This window comes from Salvelinus fontinalis, chromosome 3 (assembly GCF_029448725.1).
Source record: "Salvelinus fontinalis isolate EN_2023a chromosome 3, ASM2944872v1, whole genome shotgun sequence".
In the NCBI taxonomy this organism is placed as follows: Eukaryota; Metazoa; Chordata; class Actinopteri; order Salmoniformes; family Salmonidae; genus Salvelinus; species Salvelinus fontinalis.
The window spans coordinates 18,804,791-18,823,759 of NC_074667.1; the positions used below are offsets into that span (position 1 = coordinate 18,804,791).

At 41.6% G+C, this 18,969-nt stretch overlaps 1 protein-coding gene and 1 pseudogene across 1 annotated transcript; one reads left to right on the forward strand and one right to left on the reverse strand.

Annotated features, from left to right (window-relative positions):
• Nucleotides 1-243: 243 nt before the first annotated feature.
• Nucleotides 244-18,969, reverse strand: part of LOC129840506 (adenosylhomocysteinase B-like) — a 42,148-nt pseudogene continuing 23,422 nt past the window's right edge.
• On the forward strand, nucleotides 399-1,638 carry LOC129840496 (agouti-signaling protein-like). The gene is made up of 3 exons (XM_055908417.1): nucleotides 399-555; nucleotides 839-882; nucleotides 1,469-1,638. Exons 1-3 carry the CDS (start codon nucleotides 399-401, stop codon nucleotides 1,634-1,636), a joined length of 369 nt encoding a protein of 122 aa, XP_055764392.1. The 3' UTR covers nucleotides 1,637-1,638.

The following is an 18,969-nucleotide window of genomic DNA, read 5'->3' on the forward strand; positions in this document are numbered from 1 at the left end:
GGACAATCAAAACAATCAAAGGCCTGAGATTGGGAACATTTTGAATACATTCTCGCACTTGCATGTTGGATACAATTACAGAATTGATCTAGATATATATCTTTAAAAATCAATGTAAAGCTTTATTTAAGAAATTGATAATTGCTGATTATTAGATGTTTGTATTTTTCTAGCTGTGCATGTGGTCAGTTTTGTGCCAATTATAGTTGATTTGCCATACAATAACAATCTTGAGCTGCTGGGTAAATTGTGACATTCAAATTCTTTATCTGATATGAATATGTTTACAACCACAATACAATCAAAATGGGCTCTAATAGTCTTCCATAGGCCTACTTTCTAACACTCTGTCCTCACTACAGTCTTTAGGCCGACCTTGCCGACAGAAAACCACAGAGATGAATTCCCTGTTTCTCCTGAGCTGTCTAAGCTCCACCTGGTTTCTCTTGGTATACTCGCACATGGTACTGGAGGACGCGCTATCCACCAATAAGTCTTCTTTCTCGAGTATACAGAATGGGAGCCTGTCAGATGCTCCACCCATCGTCATTGTAGGTCAGTTAATCATTAGGTCTGGCATATAATCAGTGTATGGAATACAAATAAATGGGCTGCTAAAAATCACTCCATTCTTTGATATGTGCTGATATCTTGTGCCATTTTGCTGTTATATGCAGGAAATATTATTGTAAAATGCAGATATATTTTAGCTTGGGTATTTAAGTATTCCAAGGTTGACTTCAAAAAGCAAAGCCGTCAGTATGACTAACACCAATCTTGATAAACTGCTAAATTATATATACATTGTGAAAATATGTAAAATACATTTCTTTTTCAGAGTTGCCCAAAACTGCAAAGAAAAAAATCAAGAAACCAAGAAAGGTAACTATGTTGTGAAAATAAGTCAAAATTATTCATGTTTGTGTCATATTGATAAGTTGGTGGAAATAAATCTAAAATACACATAGCCAAGTGTAAAAAAAAAAAGCTTATTGTGACATTGAATGTAAAAACATTTCAGTGTGAATGAAGGCATGTTTCTACTTGATGAAAAGTATGAGTCAAGTGGTAACACTTGACAATAAGGGTACATTATTAAACATGAGTAAAATGCAGGAGTTAACACAAATACATAATATATTAATTTATTTACAAAGCAACATGCATTCTGTTGACTAGACTATTACTAAAGACATTCATGACCATATTAGCAAAGAGGTGAAAATTCCTTCAAATAGCTTGTATGCTAATTAAGTTAATGTTATCTAAATATTAGTTTAGTCACTTTGCAGGGCCCTACGTAAAGTAGAAACTTCTCTGAATTTACTAAGGAGGGCCCTATTGTAAAGTGAACACTATTAATGCTTTGTTGTAGGCTATTCATCATTAATTATGTCATTCATTCGTGTTCATTGATGTACCCTTAGTGTAAGTGCAGGCAAGGCTAAATCATTATCTCCTTTCACAGAACAAATTCAGCGTCAAAAACAAACGTCCACCTCCTCCCGCCAACTGCGTGCCATTGTGGGGAAGCTGCAAAACCCCTAATAATGTGTGCTGTGAGTACTGCGCTTTCTGCCACTGCCGCCTTTTCAAGACTGTGTGCTATTGTCGAATGGGAAATCCGCGGTGTTGAAGACATGAAAGAAAAATAACAGAATATTGGCATATTCACAAGGAGAGAAAATGTCTATGAGTACGCTTATCATACCATCTTGTTTGATGTCTCACTTCTGAGGATAATGACCAAGATTAATTGAGGACAGAGCCTACATGTGTAAGCCTAAAACCACACAAATCCTTGGACTATCATTCCAAATTTGAGACATTACAAATAATTGGAATAATATTTCTCAAAATGTAGATGCCATATGAGGTTAAAAAAAAAGTGGCACCAGAAAAGTTCCATAATGGTGTACTAGGACTTGCAAAAGGGATTTTAAAGAGACTAGTTGACCCTGTCATTCAAATCTGTTAAATTTTGGTGCACTTTAAGGTAGACTATCTTTCCATAAATGGAGAAGTTGGCCTAGTCCAAGGCCTATTAAATCATAGCCTATATTAGTGGATATTGAACTGGTTTCCTGACAAAACTAAATATATTTTGCAATTATATTCTGTTAATAAAGACTTTGTTGTGAGACATGTACATGAAGCAGTAGTTTACAAATCATGCCAGTGCTGTAAAAGAGAGTGTGTAGGATTTACTGTCTTGAGTAGTCCAGGGGCCAAATTGTCTGGCTCTTTGATAAAACATGGCAAGCACCTTAAAAGAAGCACAAATTGTGTTCCCCTACCTGGTTTTCATAGATTGATGCTGCTAGTGTTCACAACCTCATAACGATCAGCAGTGTTGTATTGCATGCATGTGATCACTTGACCGACAGCAGAAATTAAACTAGCACTGGAGAAATACAAATGTTTTATGGTTCTAAATTAATATGACATGTTATTTACAGAAATACAAACTGGCAAAAGCACTCAAGGAGCCAAAATGTCTGTTCTTGAGTAAAAAAAAAACTAACTGTACAATATTTACTGCGAGGCATTTACTGAAGACCATTAGTACTGAATTTTTCTATGGCATATGGCTTGTATTAACACTTATTTTAATGATGTAACGAAAAATCTAATCAACACATATTTTGAAATAAACCTCTATTTACATTTTTTTGTAACTTTATTTATGTGCATTGAAGTCATCTTCACATTTAAACGCATTTGAACTGCTGCGCTTGTTTAGATCATGGCTGTGAATCATCATACTGCAGCAGTACTGGACGCCTGGTTTCTATTGCACTTGTGTTGCACCCACGAAAGCGTAAATCATAGTCTACAGACGCTGAGATGGGATAGTCCTGCGTCTCATTGCGACATAACTACGCAGCTCTGAGACCAACATCCACAGGAGCAAAGGCCAAACGCACACCTCCCCAAAATACGCAACCAACGCGGCTTCGGTATGTGTCCTCTTCATTTGAATGTGTTGACAGTTGGAGATATTGCTTGAGCTGCTCTGAGAATTTGCTGTACATACGCATACACGTTTTGGACTATTATGAACACTTAAAAAAGCCCAGAATGCTACAAAAATATTACCCATCTCATCAGTTTATCCTTAGGGGTTCAAGCAGCGAAGCTGCGAGAAACCTTATTATATTTGTTGGCATTGGTTATTAGGGGTTCAAGCAGCGAAGCTGGGTTAAACCTTATTGTATTTTTTGCATTCTTTTTATTTTTCTTCTGTAAGAAGAAATTCACATGCAAATTCCTGTGAGATGGTAAGACTTAAAAGGTTGAGCAAAAAAGGTTAATGGCCAAGGGCCACACCCTCTCAAGCAATGCCATGTCAATTGGCCACAAGTGATTGAAGATGCAAACTCTGAAAAGTCCCACCCCTCACCCCATGAATCCTAGAGTCCGGAAATGTGGCAGATAGTTCCCTCTCCTCACAAGGAACACATTTGCCTCAAGAACCCACAAGGTCCGCCATTTAGAATTTTCCGCCATTAAGAATTTTGTGAAAAACACTTAAAACGCTACTTCTCTGGCAGAGAATGACTGATCTGAATGAAACTTGATATATAGCATCTATTAACCAAAGTCTCTTAACACAACATTTTTTTAGCCTAGTATGTCAAACAACAATACTGACCAATAAACATTCAAGTGGGTATGACCTGGCACATAAATGGATATTAGTATTGTAACAACTTGGTACACATGTTCCAAACATCAAGACTCAACATATGCAAGCACATTCAGATCAACAACATGGAATTTGGCACAAACACTCAGGGATATGAGTCTAGCTAACCTGTAAAGTCCGTTTCAGTTTGGCTGCATGGTGGCACTGTCAGACAGGCAAAACTTTTCATGCAGGTTCATAGGCTCATAGCAGCCATATAGTGTGAGCTAGTGTCCTGGAAAAGACATGGGTACATAGATTCTATATAGACAATTTGGTGCCAACGGTCCCGCGGTTCTGGAGTAAATACATTTAAAGTAGTCAACATCACTGAAAATGGTTCAAAATGCATCAAAAGCAAATTGCATGATCTGTTCGATGTTAAGGTCAGATATTTGGCAAGCGTGATAAGGAGTACAGAAGCAGCTCATCCTAGCCCATTTGTCTTGATGGTGGTGCTATGGGGCTAAAGCTTGAACCCCGGCATGGCTGCCTGCAGCTATATTGTTTTGTTTGATAGTGTTCTGGATGTCACCTCTGATGAATTGCGAAGGACAATTGAAGAACACTTGCTTGCTTCTTTGACCCTGCAAAGTTGCGGTTATGAGGCAAAGTTACTGGTAGCGACAAGAAAGAAGATTCATTGTCCAAAAAGAACAGCTAATAGTATGACGATTCAGCTGATTATATGCCACCTTTTAGTTTGCTTAAACTTGGGGGTATCAAATCAAATTTTACTGTGAAATGCTTACTTACAAGCCCTTACCCAACAATGCAGTTCAAGAAATAGAGATAAGAAAATATTTACTAAATAAACTAAAGTAAAAAATAACACAAGAAATTAACAATAACAAGGCTAAATACAGGGGGTACCGGTACCGAGTCAATGTGCAGGGGTACAGGTTAGTTGAGGTAATTTGTACATGTAAGTAGGGGTAAAGTGACAGGGGTAAAGTGACTATGCATAGATAACAAACAGCGAGTAGCAGCAGTGTAAAAACAAAGCAAAGTAAATAGTCCGGGTGGCCATTTGATTAATTGTTCAGCAGTCTTATGGCTTTGGGGTAGAAGCTGTTAAGGAGCCTTTTGGACCTAGACTTGGTGCTTCGGTACCTGTATCAGTTGCATTGTGGTAGCAGAGAGAACAGACTTGGGTGACTGGAGTCTTTAACAATTTTTGGGGCTTTCCTCTGACACGCCTAGTATATAGGTCCTGGATGGCAGAAAGCTTGGCCCCAGTGATGTACTGGGCCATACGCACTACCCTCTGTAGCGTCTTATCGTCAGATGCCGAGCAGTTGCCATACCAGGCAGTGATGCAACCGGTCAGGATGCTCTCGATGGAGCAGCTGTAGAACTTTTTGAGGATCTGGGGACCCATGCCAAATCTTTTCAGTCTCATGAGGGGAAAAGGTATTGTTGTGCCCGCTTCACGACTATCTTGGTGTGTTTGGACCATGATAGTTTGTTGGCGTGGTGGACACCAAGGAACTTGTCATTCGCGTCGGACTCATTAAAGAAAAAATCTTCATCCAGTTCGAGGTGAGTAATCGCTGTTCTGATATCCAGAAGCTATTTTTTGGTCATAAGAGACGTTAGCAGCAACATTATGTACAAAATAAGTTACAAACAACGCAAAAAAAACACACAAAACAGCACTGTTGGTTAGGAGCCCATAAAACAGTAGCCATCCCCTCCGGTGCCATTGTCCTCCCAGTGAAATAGTTACTGGTATAAAAATTCTTTAGGCACAATTCAGAATCCACAGCCACAGAGCTGTGATAGACCAGCAGCCCATTATGACATATTGTAACTAAACTCAGCAAAAAAATTAATTTTTCAGGACCCTATCTTTCAAAGATAATTCGTAAAAATAATAATAATGGGGAAGATGGGTGACACCTGGAGGGGGGTGGAGACAAGCCTATAGACAGGTGAAACAGATCAGGGGGTGACAATGATACACTTTTTGTGTATAGGTAGCATCAGCAAAAATGAAACTGTCTTTCAAAGATAATTTGTAAAAATCCAAATAACTTCACAGATCTTCATTGTAAAGGGTTTAAACACTGTTTCCCATGCTTGTTCAATGAACCATAAACAATTAATGAACATGCCCCTTTAGAACGGTCGTTAAGACACTAACAGCTTACAGAGGGTAGTCAATTAAGTTCATAGTTATGAAAACTTAGGACACTAAAGAGGCCTTTCTACTGACTCTGAAAAACACCAAAAGAAAGATGCCCAAAATCCCTGCTCATCTGCGTGAACGTGCCTTAGGCATGCTGCAAGGAGGCATGAGGACTGCAGATGTGGCCAGGGCAATAAATTGCAATGTCCGTACTGTGAGACGCCTAAGACAGTGCTACAGGGAGACAGGACATACAGCTGATCGTCCTCGCAGCGGCAGACCACCTGTAACACCTGCACAGGATCGGTACATCTGAACATCACACCTGCGGGACAGGTACAGGATGGCAACAACAACTGCCCGAGTTACACCAGGAACGCACAATCCCTCCATCAGTGCTCAGACTGTCCACAATAGGTGGTGCGAGGCTGAACTGAGGGCTTGTAGGCCTGTTGTAAGGCAGGTCATCACCAGACATCACCGGCAAAACGTCGCCTATGGGCACAAACCCACCGTCGCTGGACACACAGGACTGGCAAAAAGTGCTCTTCACTGACGAGTCGCGGTTTTGTCTCACCAGAGGTGATGGTCGGATTCGTGTTTATCGTCGAAGGAATGAGCGTTACACCGAGGCCTGTACTCTGGAGCGGGATCGATTTGGAGGTGGGGTCATGGCCTGGGGCGATGTGTCACAGCATCATCGGACTAAGCTTGTTGTCATTGAAGGTAATCTCCATGCTGTGCGTTACAGGGAAGACATCCTCCTCACTCATGTGGTACCCTTCCTGCAGGCTCATCCTGACATGACCCTCCAGCATGACAATGCCACCAGCCATACAGCTCGTTCTGTGCGTGATTTCCTGCAAGGAATGCCAGTGGCCAGCGAAGAGCCCGGATCTCAATTCCTTTGAGCACGTCTGGAACCTGTTGGATATGAGGGTGAGGGCTAGGGCTATTCCCCACAGAAATGTCCAGGAACTTGCAGGTGCCTTGGTGGAGGAGTGGGGTAACATCTCACAGCAAGAACTGTCAAATCTGGTGCAGTCCATGAGGAGATGCACTGCAGTACTTAATGCAGCTAGTGGCCACACAAGATACTGACTGTTACTTTTGATTTTGATCCCCCCTTTTTTCAGGGACACATTATTCAATTTCTGTTAGTCATATGTCTGTGGAACATGTTCAGTTTATGTCTCAGTTGTTGAATCTTATGTTCATACAAATATTTACACGTTAAGTTTGCTGAAAATAAACGCTGTTGACAGTGAGAGGACGTTTCTTTTTTTGCTGAGTTTGCCTCCCAGAGAACTAAGAAAGTATGAAAGCCAATTGTCCAATATTCTAGAACATTGGTGTACAGACACTTTCAGACACGTTCAATGACAAAACCTTGCAGTAAACAGCATTGCGTAGATCAAAGTCAGACCAGTGGCTCTCATGATAGAGAACTGAGCTGCTCAGAGCAGTGTAATGAGCTGGGCTGTAAACATTGACCAGGCCCAGCCAGTACAAGTCATAAAAGTGAGGAGCCAAAACACATCAACCGGAGGGAGTGACACTTTGGGTACCACATGCAGCAGCTGTTTCCCATTCACAGGAAAAAGAAAATAATCTTAGAAAAAGGTTGATTGAGCAGTTACGTGCCCCAGGAAAACACTTTGGCAGCAATTTCAACGTTTCAGTATGTCTAATGGCCCACAGGGTACTTTGGTTATCCGTAAAGTTACCCCTTGCATTCCCAACCTTACAAAAAAAGATTGCAGTTTTGAAAGTGCAGTAACTGTAGTATTTTGGACGCAGTAATTGCAGAATACTGCAGTTATACTGCACTCTGACTGCAATCTTTTTTCATATGTACGTGGTCTTTTGATAGATGTTTAAAATGGTCAAATAAACAACCTGTAACACTATATATTAAAGGTACCCTTTATAAAGGTTGAGGTAAATGTGCATTTAATCATTTATCAAAGCATATTTAAAACCATTTTACCACAGATAGAACATCTTCGATTATACCATGGCATTGTTGAATACTAATTTCTGACTGGCTTGAAGGGCATTCTAGAGTGTGCATTACTTCCCTATTGCACGATGTAATTCAATGGCTAAGTTCATTCTTACATGTTCTATTTGAACTGCTTTTGAAAGCAAAAGTCAAAATTGGAAACCTTAACTTCATTGTTGAATTAGATTTTCATAATAGTAAAGTTGGATGATGGTTTGCTTAGCTAAACTAGCAAGTCTATTTGTTTGGTTACCAAGGCAACTACTGTAGCCATCTAGCTAGTTGTCACATTTGTCTGTTCAGTGCCTGCCAAATAACGAACCAATATTAACCTGTGGCTGACCTGGTCAGTCTCATGGAAAGAGCAGGTGTTCTTAATATTTTGTACACTGTATGTAAGGTAATATTGATTTTGTACACGGTCTTACCTAGTTATTACCATAGGTGAGTACATAAGTGTGTGCCATATCTGTAGCTGAACTGTATACAGGTCCCCCTTCACCCTCTGGTGGCATGGATAACTTAATGTCTCTAGAGAAACCTGAGTTTCGATTTTTCCGAGAACGACTACCTTTTAGAGAATACACACCAATACAGCTGTGGGTGTAGATTGAGTATCAGAGTTCTGTGTTGCAGTATTTATACCAGGGGCTGATTTTTATATGTACACAAATAAAGGTTATTTTAGCTGGGGTCAAAATGACCTCAAAGTAATTCACTTTTTAAAAAAGGTCCATATTGATAATTTATATTACAAACAAGTTGATTGACAAAGTAATGAAACATTTAATAAACCACCTTTGGGCTATGATCCAAAATTGTGTCGGTAGTATGAGCGTTAAGCAGACTGTAGTTTACGATTCAAGCCTTAAAAATCAATTCTTCATACCTTTTCTTGACTAATATTCAAACCCAAATGCTTGTAACGCATACTGTAGAGTTCTTCGTAATATGTCGAGTTGGCGTGGAGACAAGTACACGGAATAACAAAGGTAAGCAGCCTTGCGAGATCCGGAACGGTTCATATTTCTGTAGCATGAGGCAGCTTGATGCAGAAATACACCTCCGACAGGACGTTAGTCTATTGCAGGGGCCTTCCAATCTATATTCTTAATGGCGAGTTCCAAGCAGAGAAGCATCCGGTTCCATTTTGACAGTCTTGGTACGACTCGGCGAGGGATTAAACTCACAACCTTCCAATCTCAGGGCGGACACTAACCAGGCCACTGAGTTGGTGCCAATAACGGAGAAACAAAACGCCATTATTCAATTAGCTGATGGATCCTCCAGAGCCAAGTAGCATTGAATCAAAAGCAAAATCGCTAAGTTGATGGGAGATTGCAGTATAAATTTGAATTAATAGCGTTCATCCACGCAATCCCCCAACGAATAGCTTTGCATAACTCCAGTTTGGTTCAAACGGGTCAATTTTCACCTGTTTGGAACAGACTTAAGCAAAGGGCAGACAAATTGCAGTAATGAAGTGTCCTGGCAGAATCTGTCATTTTCAATTGAGGGGTCCGGCAAGGTTGCGTGGAGTTGCCCTCTGCATTGTTGCCAGCATTGCATTATTTCAACTCTTGCATTGCATTTGCCATGCAGCAATCCAACGAAAGTTAATAAAAGAGAATCACATTTCACAATAGTCCACCCCCCCGAATGAAATGCAACGCTTGAGATATACATGATGTAACCGCAAAACATGGCACTATAGTTAACCTGACCCCCATTACCCCCATTCTGTCACAGCTCACAACACTGGCAAGATAAAGCTAAAAAAAAAACAGAATAGGGAAGTCACTACAGATGTTCGAGAACTGAGTAAGTATACCTGAAGCCAGGAAAGAACTGCTTTGGTGGTACTTTGGTGGATTTTCCTTAAGACAATACAAAACCAGCACTTATTGCCATATTAGACACTACATTGTATATGTTAACCTGAATAGTACAGGGATTGGGGCTTTCAACTAAAATACATTAGGCTTTTTCCATTATTAGAGGGAATGCAATTTATAACAAGAATGGGGCTTTTAGAAGCCATTTCGCACTTGTTACTTGAAAGGCAATGGAGCTCTGGTTAGAATCTAAAGGCAAGTGTATACAGTGGGCAAGACAATTTGAATGCAAGTTGAAGCAGAGCATTAGCAAAAATGTCCTAGCCACCAGAAGACTCCTGGGAATCTTCCCCTACCCAGACCCACGTGTCCATGCACCCACCACACCACCTCCAGACTGCACCATGACTCTGGGCCGCTGCTTGGCCACCTTCCTGTCAAACTTTTCAATAGCGGTAGTGGTCGGGCTTGAAGGGTCCTTCGCAGTTAAGTCCCAGGTATTTGGCCTGCTTATCTGACAGCTTAGTCAGCTTGACGCCGAGCTTGTCGAGATGGGCGGCAGCCACCTCCTCATCCAGGTGCAGAAAGAAGAGAAAAAAGGATATTACAAGTCAAATTCAGAATAAAGTTTCCTTACACTGGGACAAAACGGATTAGTAATGGGTTCAATCGTCACGCAAATCACATTTTCCTCTTAAAACAAAAACATGCTTGCTTGCTCCCAATCAGTAAGGTCAAAATCGCAGCAAAAATGCCAAAACTGGTCTCAATGCCAGTCTCAAGAACAGACATTCACAAAGGAGCTGTCAAAAAAGGCTGAACATTAGGTCGAGCAGGAAAAGAATGAGGGATATCACAGTGGTGGTTCTTATGTTTGACAGACCATGTACTCTTAAACAAAATAAATAAAACTACATTCTTAAGGCAATAGACTGACCTCGAACCATCCCTGGCTTTGTTCCCAACTTCCCACCAGCATATCTCTTGCGCTCAGCTCTGAGTGTATGGCTTCAGTTAAAGGCCTTAAGATGTTCACCACAACCCATGTGTCACTCCATTTAAAATGACTGCGCAGTGCTCAATTTCAGCTCCAAGTACAAAGAGCCTCATTTCGGCTACCTATTACAGGGTTAATCAAAGCCATTAAGCCCATTCAGCCTAGTTTCAATTTCTTTGAATAGTCACAAGACATCATATAATATACTTCATCCATTTGAAAAACGATGACAAAAAAACAAAGTGAAAGCAATGCTCAAATCCAAATATTCATAACGCCTTAAAATAACAACCAGTTTGATAGTTAAATTGTCAAGACCCCGTCAGATGGTAGAATTGGCAATAGTAATGCATTAAGAACATCCTCAACTCAAGCAGAGACCAAAGAAATAATATATGCATTACGTGGTTCTGCAAACTGGATAAAGGCCACGATGTAATGTTAATGGAGCATATTTGATAACATACTACAAATGCATGTCCAATTCTGAGAACTCAAAAAAGCTACCTGTGTCCACTTGATATTTGGTATCTATCCGAAACCACTTATTTCAACCAGGAGTTAGTGGGGTCAATTTCAGAATACAGTGACACTACATTTTTTTCCTATTAAACTGTACAGAGTTGCAAGCAAAGAAAACCTAGAACCCTTTACAGGTTGTGAAAAAAACGTATATAGGACGCTCACAACTAAATAACTAAATACAGAATACACGTGTGTCAATCTAATGATGAAAAGACAAGTGCATTTACGTCGCTTCTCTTAGAAATGTTTCACCTTTTTGGGCAGGAAGTGGACTCCCAGGGGGTACTTGCTGGAGTTCTTCCACAGCTCAATCTAGGCCAACACTTGGTTAGTGAAAGAGTTGCTCATGACGAAGCTGGGGTGGCCCATGGCGCAGCCCAGGTTGACCAGTCTGCCCTCGGCCAGGACGATGATGTGGCGACCACTCTTCATGCGGTAGCAGTCCACCTGGCAGGAGAACGGTAGTTTAGGACAAAACTGGAGAACTAAATTACAGAAGACAACATAACGTATATAGCACATCTAGGGTGTGTGTGTGTGTGTGGGGGGGGGGGGGGGTTAGTCCAACCTGCGGCTTGATGTTGATCTTCTTGGCTGAGTTGGCATTGAGCCAGTTCATGTCAATCTCACAGTCAAAGTGGCCGATGTTGCAAACGATGGAGTCTTCTTTCATTTGCTTAAAGTGTCTGGGGAGAACACCAGTGCATACATTAATGGACGGTTGTACAACTGTGCAAGAGGACAAGTACAATAGAGTGTCTAGTTTGAGAAAGACACCTCACAAGTCCTCAACTGGCAGCTTCATTAAATATATATACAGTGGGGAGAACAAGTATTTGATACACTGCCGATTTTCCTACTTACAAAGCATGTAGAGGTCTGTAATTTTTTATCATAGGTAGTACACTTCAACTGTGAGAGACGGAATCTAAAACAAAAATCCAGAAAATCACATTGTATGATTTTTAAGTAATTCATTTGCATTTTATTGCATGACATAAGTATTTGAAAACCTACCAACCAGTAAGAATTCCGGCTCTCACAGACCTGTTAGTTTTTCTTTAAGAAGCCCTCCTGTTCTCCACTCATTACCTGTATTAACTGCACCTGTTTGAACTCGTTACCTGTATAAAAGACACCTGTCCACACACTCAATCAAACAGACTCCAACCTCTCCACAATGGCCAAGCCCAGAGAGCTGTGTAAGGACATCAGGGATAAAATTGTAGACCTGCACAAGGCTGGGATGGGCTACAGGACAATAGGCAAGCAGCTTGGTGAGAAGGCAACAACTGTTGGCGCAATTATTAGAAAATGGAAGAAGTTCAAGATGACGGTCAATCACCCTCGGTATGGGGCTCCATGCAAGACCTCACCTCGTGGGGCATCAATGATCATGAGGAAGGTCAGGGCTCAGCCCAGAACTACACGGCAGGACCTGGTCAATGACCTGAAGACAGCTGGGACCACAGTCTCAAAGAAAACCATTAGTAACACACTACGCCGTCATGGATTAAAATTCTGCAGCGCCTGCAAGGTCCCCCTGCTCAAGCCAGCGCATGTCCAGGCCCGTCTGAAGTTTGCCAATGACCATCTGGATGATCCAGAGGAGGAATGGGAGAAGGTCATGTGGTCTGATGAGACAAAAATAGAGCTTTTTGGTCTAAACTCCACTCGCCGTGTTTGGAGGAAGAAGAAGGATGAGTACAACCCCAAGATCACCATCCCAACCGTGAAGCATGGAGGTGGAAACATCATTCTTTGGGGATTCTTTTCTGCAAAGGGGACAGGATGACTGCACCGTATTGAGGGGAGGATGGATGGGGCCATGTATCGCGAGATCTTGGCCAACAACCTCAGTAAGAGCATTGAAGATGGGTCGTGGCTGGGTCTTCCAGCATGACAACAACCCGAAACACACAGCCAGGGCAACTAAGGAGTGGCTCTGTAAGAAGCATCTCAAGGTCCTGGAGTGGCCTAGCCAGTCTCCAGACCTGAACCCAATAGAAAATCTTTGGAGGGAGCTGAAAGTCCGTATTGCCCGGCGACAGCCCCGAAACCTGAAGGATCTGGAGAAGGTCTGTATGGAGGAGTGGACCAAAATCCCTGCTGCAGTGTGTGCAAACCTGGTCAAGAACTACAGGAAACGTATGATCTCTGTAATTGCAAAGGGTTTCTGTACCAAATATTAAGTTCTGCTTTTCTGATGTATCAAATACTTATGTCATGCAATAAAATGCAAATTAATTACTTAAAAATCATACAATGTGATTTTCTGGATTTTTGTTTTAGATTCCGTCTCTCACAGTTGAAGTGTACCTATGATAAAAATTACAGACCTCTACATGCTTTGTAAGTAGGAAAACCTGCAAAATCGGCAGTGTATCAAATACTTGTTCTCCCCACTGTACATATAGATTTTTTTACCTTAAATTGAACTAGGCAAGTCAGTTAAGAACAAATTCTTATTTACAATGACGGCCTACCAAAAGGCAAAAAGGCCTCCTGCGGGGACGGGGGCCTGGGATAAAAAATAAATAGGACAAAAAACACACATCACAACAAGAGAGAACACAACACTACATAAAGGGAGACCGAAGACAACATAGCAAGGCAGCAACACATAACACAGCATGGTAGCAACACAACATGGTACACACATTATTGGGCACAGAGAACAGCACAAAGGGCAAGGTAGAGACAACAATACATCACACAAAGCAGCCACAACTATCAGTAAGAGTGTCCATGATTGAGTCTTTGAGATAAAACTGTCCAGTTTGAGTGTTTGTTGCAGCTTGTTCCATTCGCTAGCTGCAGCGAACTGTAAAGAGGAGCGACCCAGAGATGTGTGTGCTTTGGGGACCTTTAACAGAATGTGACTGGCAGAACGGGTGTTGTGAAGGATGACGACTGTAGTAGATGTCTCAGACAGGGGGGAGTGAGGCCTAAGAGGGTTTTATAAATAAGCATCAACCAGTGAGTCTTGCGACGGGTATACAGAGATGACCAGTTTACAGTTTGGCAGCTGGCGTGAAAGAGGAGCGATTACGATAGAGGAAACCAAGTCTAGATTTAACTTTGGCCTGCCTGCTTTGATATGTGCTGAAAGAAGGACAGTACCATCTAGCCATACTCCCAAGTACTTAAATGAGGTGACTACCTCAAGCTCTAAACCCTCAGAGGTAGTAATAACATCTGTGGGAGGAGGGGCATTCGTCTTACCAAACCACATGACCTTTGTTTTGGAGGTGTTCAGAACAAGGTTAAGGGTAGAGAAAGCTTGTTGGACACCAAGAAAGCTTTGTTGTAGAGCATTTAACACAAAATCCGGGGAGGGGCCAGCTGAGTAGAAGACCATCATCAGCATATAAATGGATGAGAGAGCTTCCTACTGCCTGAGCTATGTTGTTGATGTAAATTGAGAAGAGCGTGGGGCCTAGGACTGAGCCTTGGGGTACTCCCTTGGTGGCAGTCAGTGGTTGACAGCAGATTCTGACTTTATACACTGCACTGTTTGAGAGAGGTAGTTAGCTAACCAGCCCAAAGACCCCTCAGACACCAATACTCCTTAGCCAGTCCACAAGAATGGAATGGTCTACCATATCAAAAGCTTTAGCCAAGGCAAAAAAATAGCAGCACAATTTGCTTAGAATTAAGGGCAATGGTGACATCATTGAGGACCTTTTAAGGTTGCAGTGACACATACATAACCTGAGCGGAAACCAGATTGCATACCCGAGAGAATACTATAGACATCAAGAAAGCCAGTCAGTTGATTATCAAAAGTGTTGGAAAAGCCTGTCAATAAACAGGCCTATAACAGTTAGGATCAGCTTTATCTCCCCCTTTAAATAAGGACGAACCGTGGCTGCCTTCCAAGCAATGGGAAACTCCCCAGAAAAGGAGAGACAGTACATGCAAAACACCAACAGTCAACAGTGAAGAGATGACTCTGGGATGCTGGACTTCTAGGCAGAGTTGCAAAGAAAAAGCCATATCTCAGACTGGTCAATAGAAATGAAAGCTTAAGATGGGCAAAAGAACACAGACACTGAACAGCTGAAGATTGTCCATAATACTTTTATCCAGACGAATCTAAGTTTGAGGTGTTCAGATCACAAAGACGAACATTCGTGAGACGCAGAAAAAATGAAGATGCTGGAGGAGTGCTTGGCGCCAACTGTCAAGCATGGTGGAGGCAATGTGATGGTGTGCTTTGGTGGTGGTAAAGTGGGAGATTTGTACAGGGTAAAAGGGATCTTGAAGGAGGAAGGCTAATAGTCCATTTTGCAACGCCATGCCATACCCTGTGGACAGCGCTTAATTGGAGCCAATTCCCTCCTACAACAGGACAATGACCCAAAGCACAGCTCCAAACTATGTAAGAACTATTTAGGGAAGAAGCAGTCAGCTGGTATTCTGTCTATAATGGAGTGGCCAGCACAGTCACCGGATCTCAACCCTACTGAGCTGTTGTGGGAGCAGCTGGAGCGTATGGTACGTAAGAAGTGCACATCAAGCCAATCCAAATTGTGGGAGGTGCGTCAGGAAGCATGGGGTGAAATCAAATTGACAACTTGAATGCCAAATGTCTGCAAGGCTGTAATTGCTTTCGTCAAAGAATGCTCAATTTGCAACAAAGTTTGAAGGACACAATTATTATTTCAATAAAGAATATTTTTTTATAACCTTGTAAACGTCTTGACTACATTTCCTATTCATTTCATGCATGTTTTCATGGAAAAACAAGGACATTTGTAAGTGGCCCCAAACTTTTGAACGGTAGTGTATGTAGAAGTAACTTCTGAATGTTTTTTCCAGTGCTGGATTGAATCGTTTAATACAAATCATGCTTGACTGTAATGCTGTCCCTGGCAAAAAAAGTTTTTGCGACCAATCGATTGGTTGAAATTTTAAAATGTGAATTTTTCCATATGTAAACACCCTGTGTTTTAATAAAATCAACTATATGCAAGCTACGGAGCTTGCCTGATGCTAAGCACACTGTGATTAAATAATTAAGACACACAAATGACTCAAGAGATCAAAATACATAAAAAATGAAATAAATCAAAAGTTCCCAACCCCTCTGCTCTTCCTGGCCTTTGCAGATTATGCCGTTACGCTCCTGAAGTTGGCGGTAATAGGCTACACCAGGCGCCGGCAACCTTCTCCATTTGGCGTGACAATTTATCATCTTACCATTTGTACTAATTTGCGTGCCAGTTATGGTTTTCAGATGCACATTTTTGTAGAACTGTTTCATTTAATTTATAACAGTCTTCGAATCTCAAAATCATTGTCATGTGGTTAATAAAAAAAAGTATATCTAAATGATAGTGACAAATCTAAAAGTTACTTCGATTGCCATCCATATAGAAATAGCCTACATAAAGCAAACAAATAAAAACATTGCAGCCTGCAGGTATAATCCTACACATAAAAAATAAAAAAATCATATAAAAAAAATAATAATACATATTTGCAACACATGGCCTGTATGCAAAAAAACGTATTGACTTGGTCCGGCCCGAACCTTTCGCTAGGCAACGTGCAGCATTATATAAAATATTCTAGGCCCTCATATCCAGTGAGCTCAGGACAGACGCAGCTGTAGGCTATTTGTGCAAGGGATAAAAAGTAAATCAGGTATTTTATGGCGTTTAACCTGGATCAGAGCATTACATTTTTCCCCTTTCATGCAGTGGTTATCGAAAGGGAGAGAGATGGAAATATTGCTCTAAAACATTGAACTACTGTCATTCTCAATGGATTCTAATAACAGACTTGGTTAACTTGTGGTTTGAAGTGAAGAAAAAATGACTTTAAGAAGCGCCACTGGTCATTAGCGGTGTTGAGTTGAGACAGACGTCCCAAATGTGCAAACATATAGGTCTGCACTTACGCGCAGGCCAGGTGGCATAGGCCTACTTCTATATGCGTAATCAGGTGTGTGTCCATACTCAACATTGACAGTAGCACTCAAAGTAAATATAATGAATAAATTGAGAACTCATAAATGGAATTAAACAATGTACTACTGGTGATCTATGTAATGGGGAATTGATAGACTAACAATAAAAAGGGCCAACAATTCACACAATGAAGTTATGAAACAATGAATGTTGACGAAATGGCGGGAGAGCCCATTCTGAGAGAGACATACCTTGTGCAACTTAGCCACACTCTTCTTATTGGACTGTGTCATCCCAGTGGCCTCCACAATGGCTTAGTCCACAGAGACAGGAGAAAATCAGACAGGTGTCTTGTGTGCCATGAACAAAAACAAATCTATTTGCGACTGCTCGTCCAACAGCCTATTGCCCAAACAAGCGATTAAATGGGGTCAGCCCAACTTGACTGCGTGTACTTCTGATCAGACAGTGTTTGGGTTGCATGGTGTTCTACCGGACTCCAAAATGATACCTACTTGCCCAAAAGGATGTCCTCACAGCCAGTGGTGGTCACAAAGATGTTCCCCTCCTTGCAAGCCTCCTCCATGGTGGTGACTTCATATCCTGCAACAATCACAAAAGCCAATTAAATACTACACAAAAGCAATGTACAACATTACTTTTAGCACTTGAGCTTGATACCTCTGCTGCAGTGAACAAATGACATGGGGTCAAACAGAAATTGTTCGCATAGTATGTACAGCAATTATAAATGGCCTTCAACTTAAAACAAATTCTTCAGATCATATTTGCTAGGCACCCAAGATAACTGAATGCACACCTAAAACCAATCTCCAATAATATTTTGAGAATGTAAATCTGAACAATAACATAATCAAACTAAAGAGGATCCAGACCCTCCATGGCAGCCTGCAGGGCATTGATGGGGTCCACCTCTGTGACGATGACGCGGGCACCGAACCCACGGAGGGCCTGGACGCAGCCCTTGCCAACGTCACCGTAGCCGGCAACAACCGCCACCTTTCCGGCAATCATCACGTCGGTGGCCCGCTTGATCCCGTCAATCAGAGACTCTCTGCAGCCATACAGGTTGTCGAACTTGCTCTGGAGGGAGAGAGAGAGAAATGATCTATAGAGAGGGAGTCAATACTGCTGCTTACTCAGGAGGGTGATGACGTACAGTACCATTATTTTATGGTACTTTAAGAACTGACGAGGCATGCATGGCCCTACTAAGGGAGGATGATGGGGTCTACCTTGGTGACTGAGTCATTGACATTGATGGCTAAGACCTTGAGCTCACCGTTCTTCATCATCTTGTACAGGTTGTGCACCCCTGTGGTGGTCTCCTCAGACACACCCTTGATTCCTAAAGGAGACAATTTGACAATCTTTAATTGGCACTTTTTTTTTTTTTTTTTTTTAAATGGCATCCACACGTGGTAGGTGGCGCCAACATGAAGATCACAAAATTATCAGGGCCATAGCCTGATCTCTTCTCAGAGAACTAATATGAATGGCTGGTTAACATTTCAAACATTAGTCAAGAATTCCCTTCTTTGGAACATCATTCCCAAGGGACTGTGTTTAAAGTTAAGAGATCCTGCTGCATGTTGCTTACCAAGCACCTTAAGCTCATCTGCATTCTCAGTATTGACTCTGGAGTAATGCCGCCACCTAGTGTACAAGACTGAGAAATACAGCCCTGCTGACAATCATAGCAGTATCACCCTGGCAATTTGGGGGAGGCGTATTTCCATAGCTGAACCACACTAAATTAGATCTGAGAATACTAGTGTACAGGACTAGCGTGGAAAGGCTGTGCCTATTACAATACCTCTAGTGTTTCGCATTGGGGCATAAAGTAAAC

What these genes read in the sequence shown, in the direction of transcription:
- LOC129840496 (XM_055908417.1), top strand. Translation starts at nt 399, where the DNA reads ATGAATTCCCTGTTTCTCCTGAGCTGTCTAAGCTCCACCTGGTTTCTC. An exon ending in TCCACCCATCGTCATTGTAG is followed by an intron (nt 556 to 838) that starts GTCAGTTAATCA and finishes TTTCTTTTTCAG; the next exon opens with AGTTGCCCAAAACTGCAAAG. An exon ending in AAATCAAGAAACCAAGAAAG is followed by an intron (nt 883 to 1,468) that starts GTAACTATGTTG and finishes CTCCTTTCACAG; the next exon opens with AACAAATTCAGCGTCAAAAA.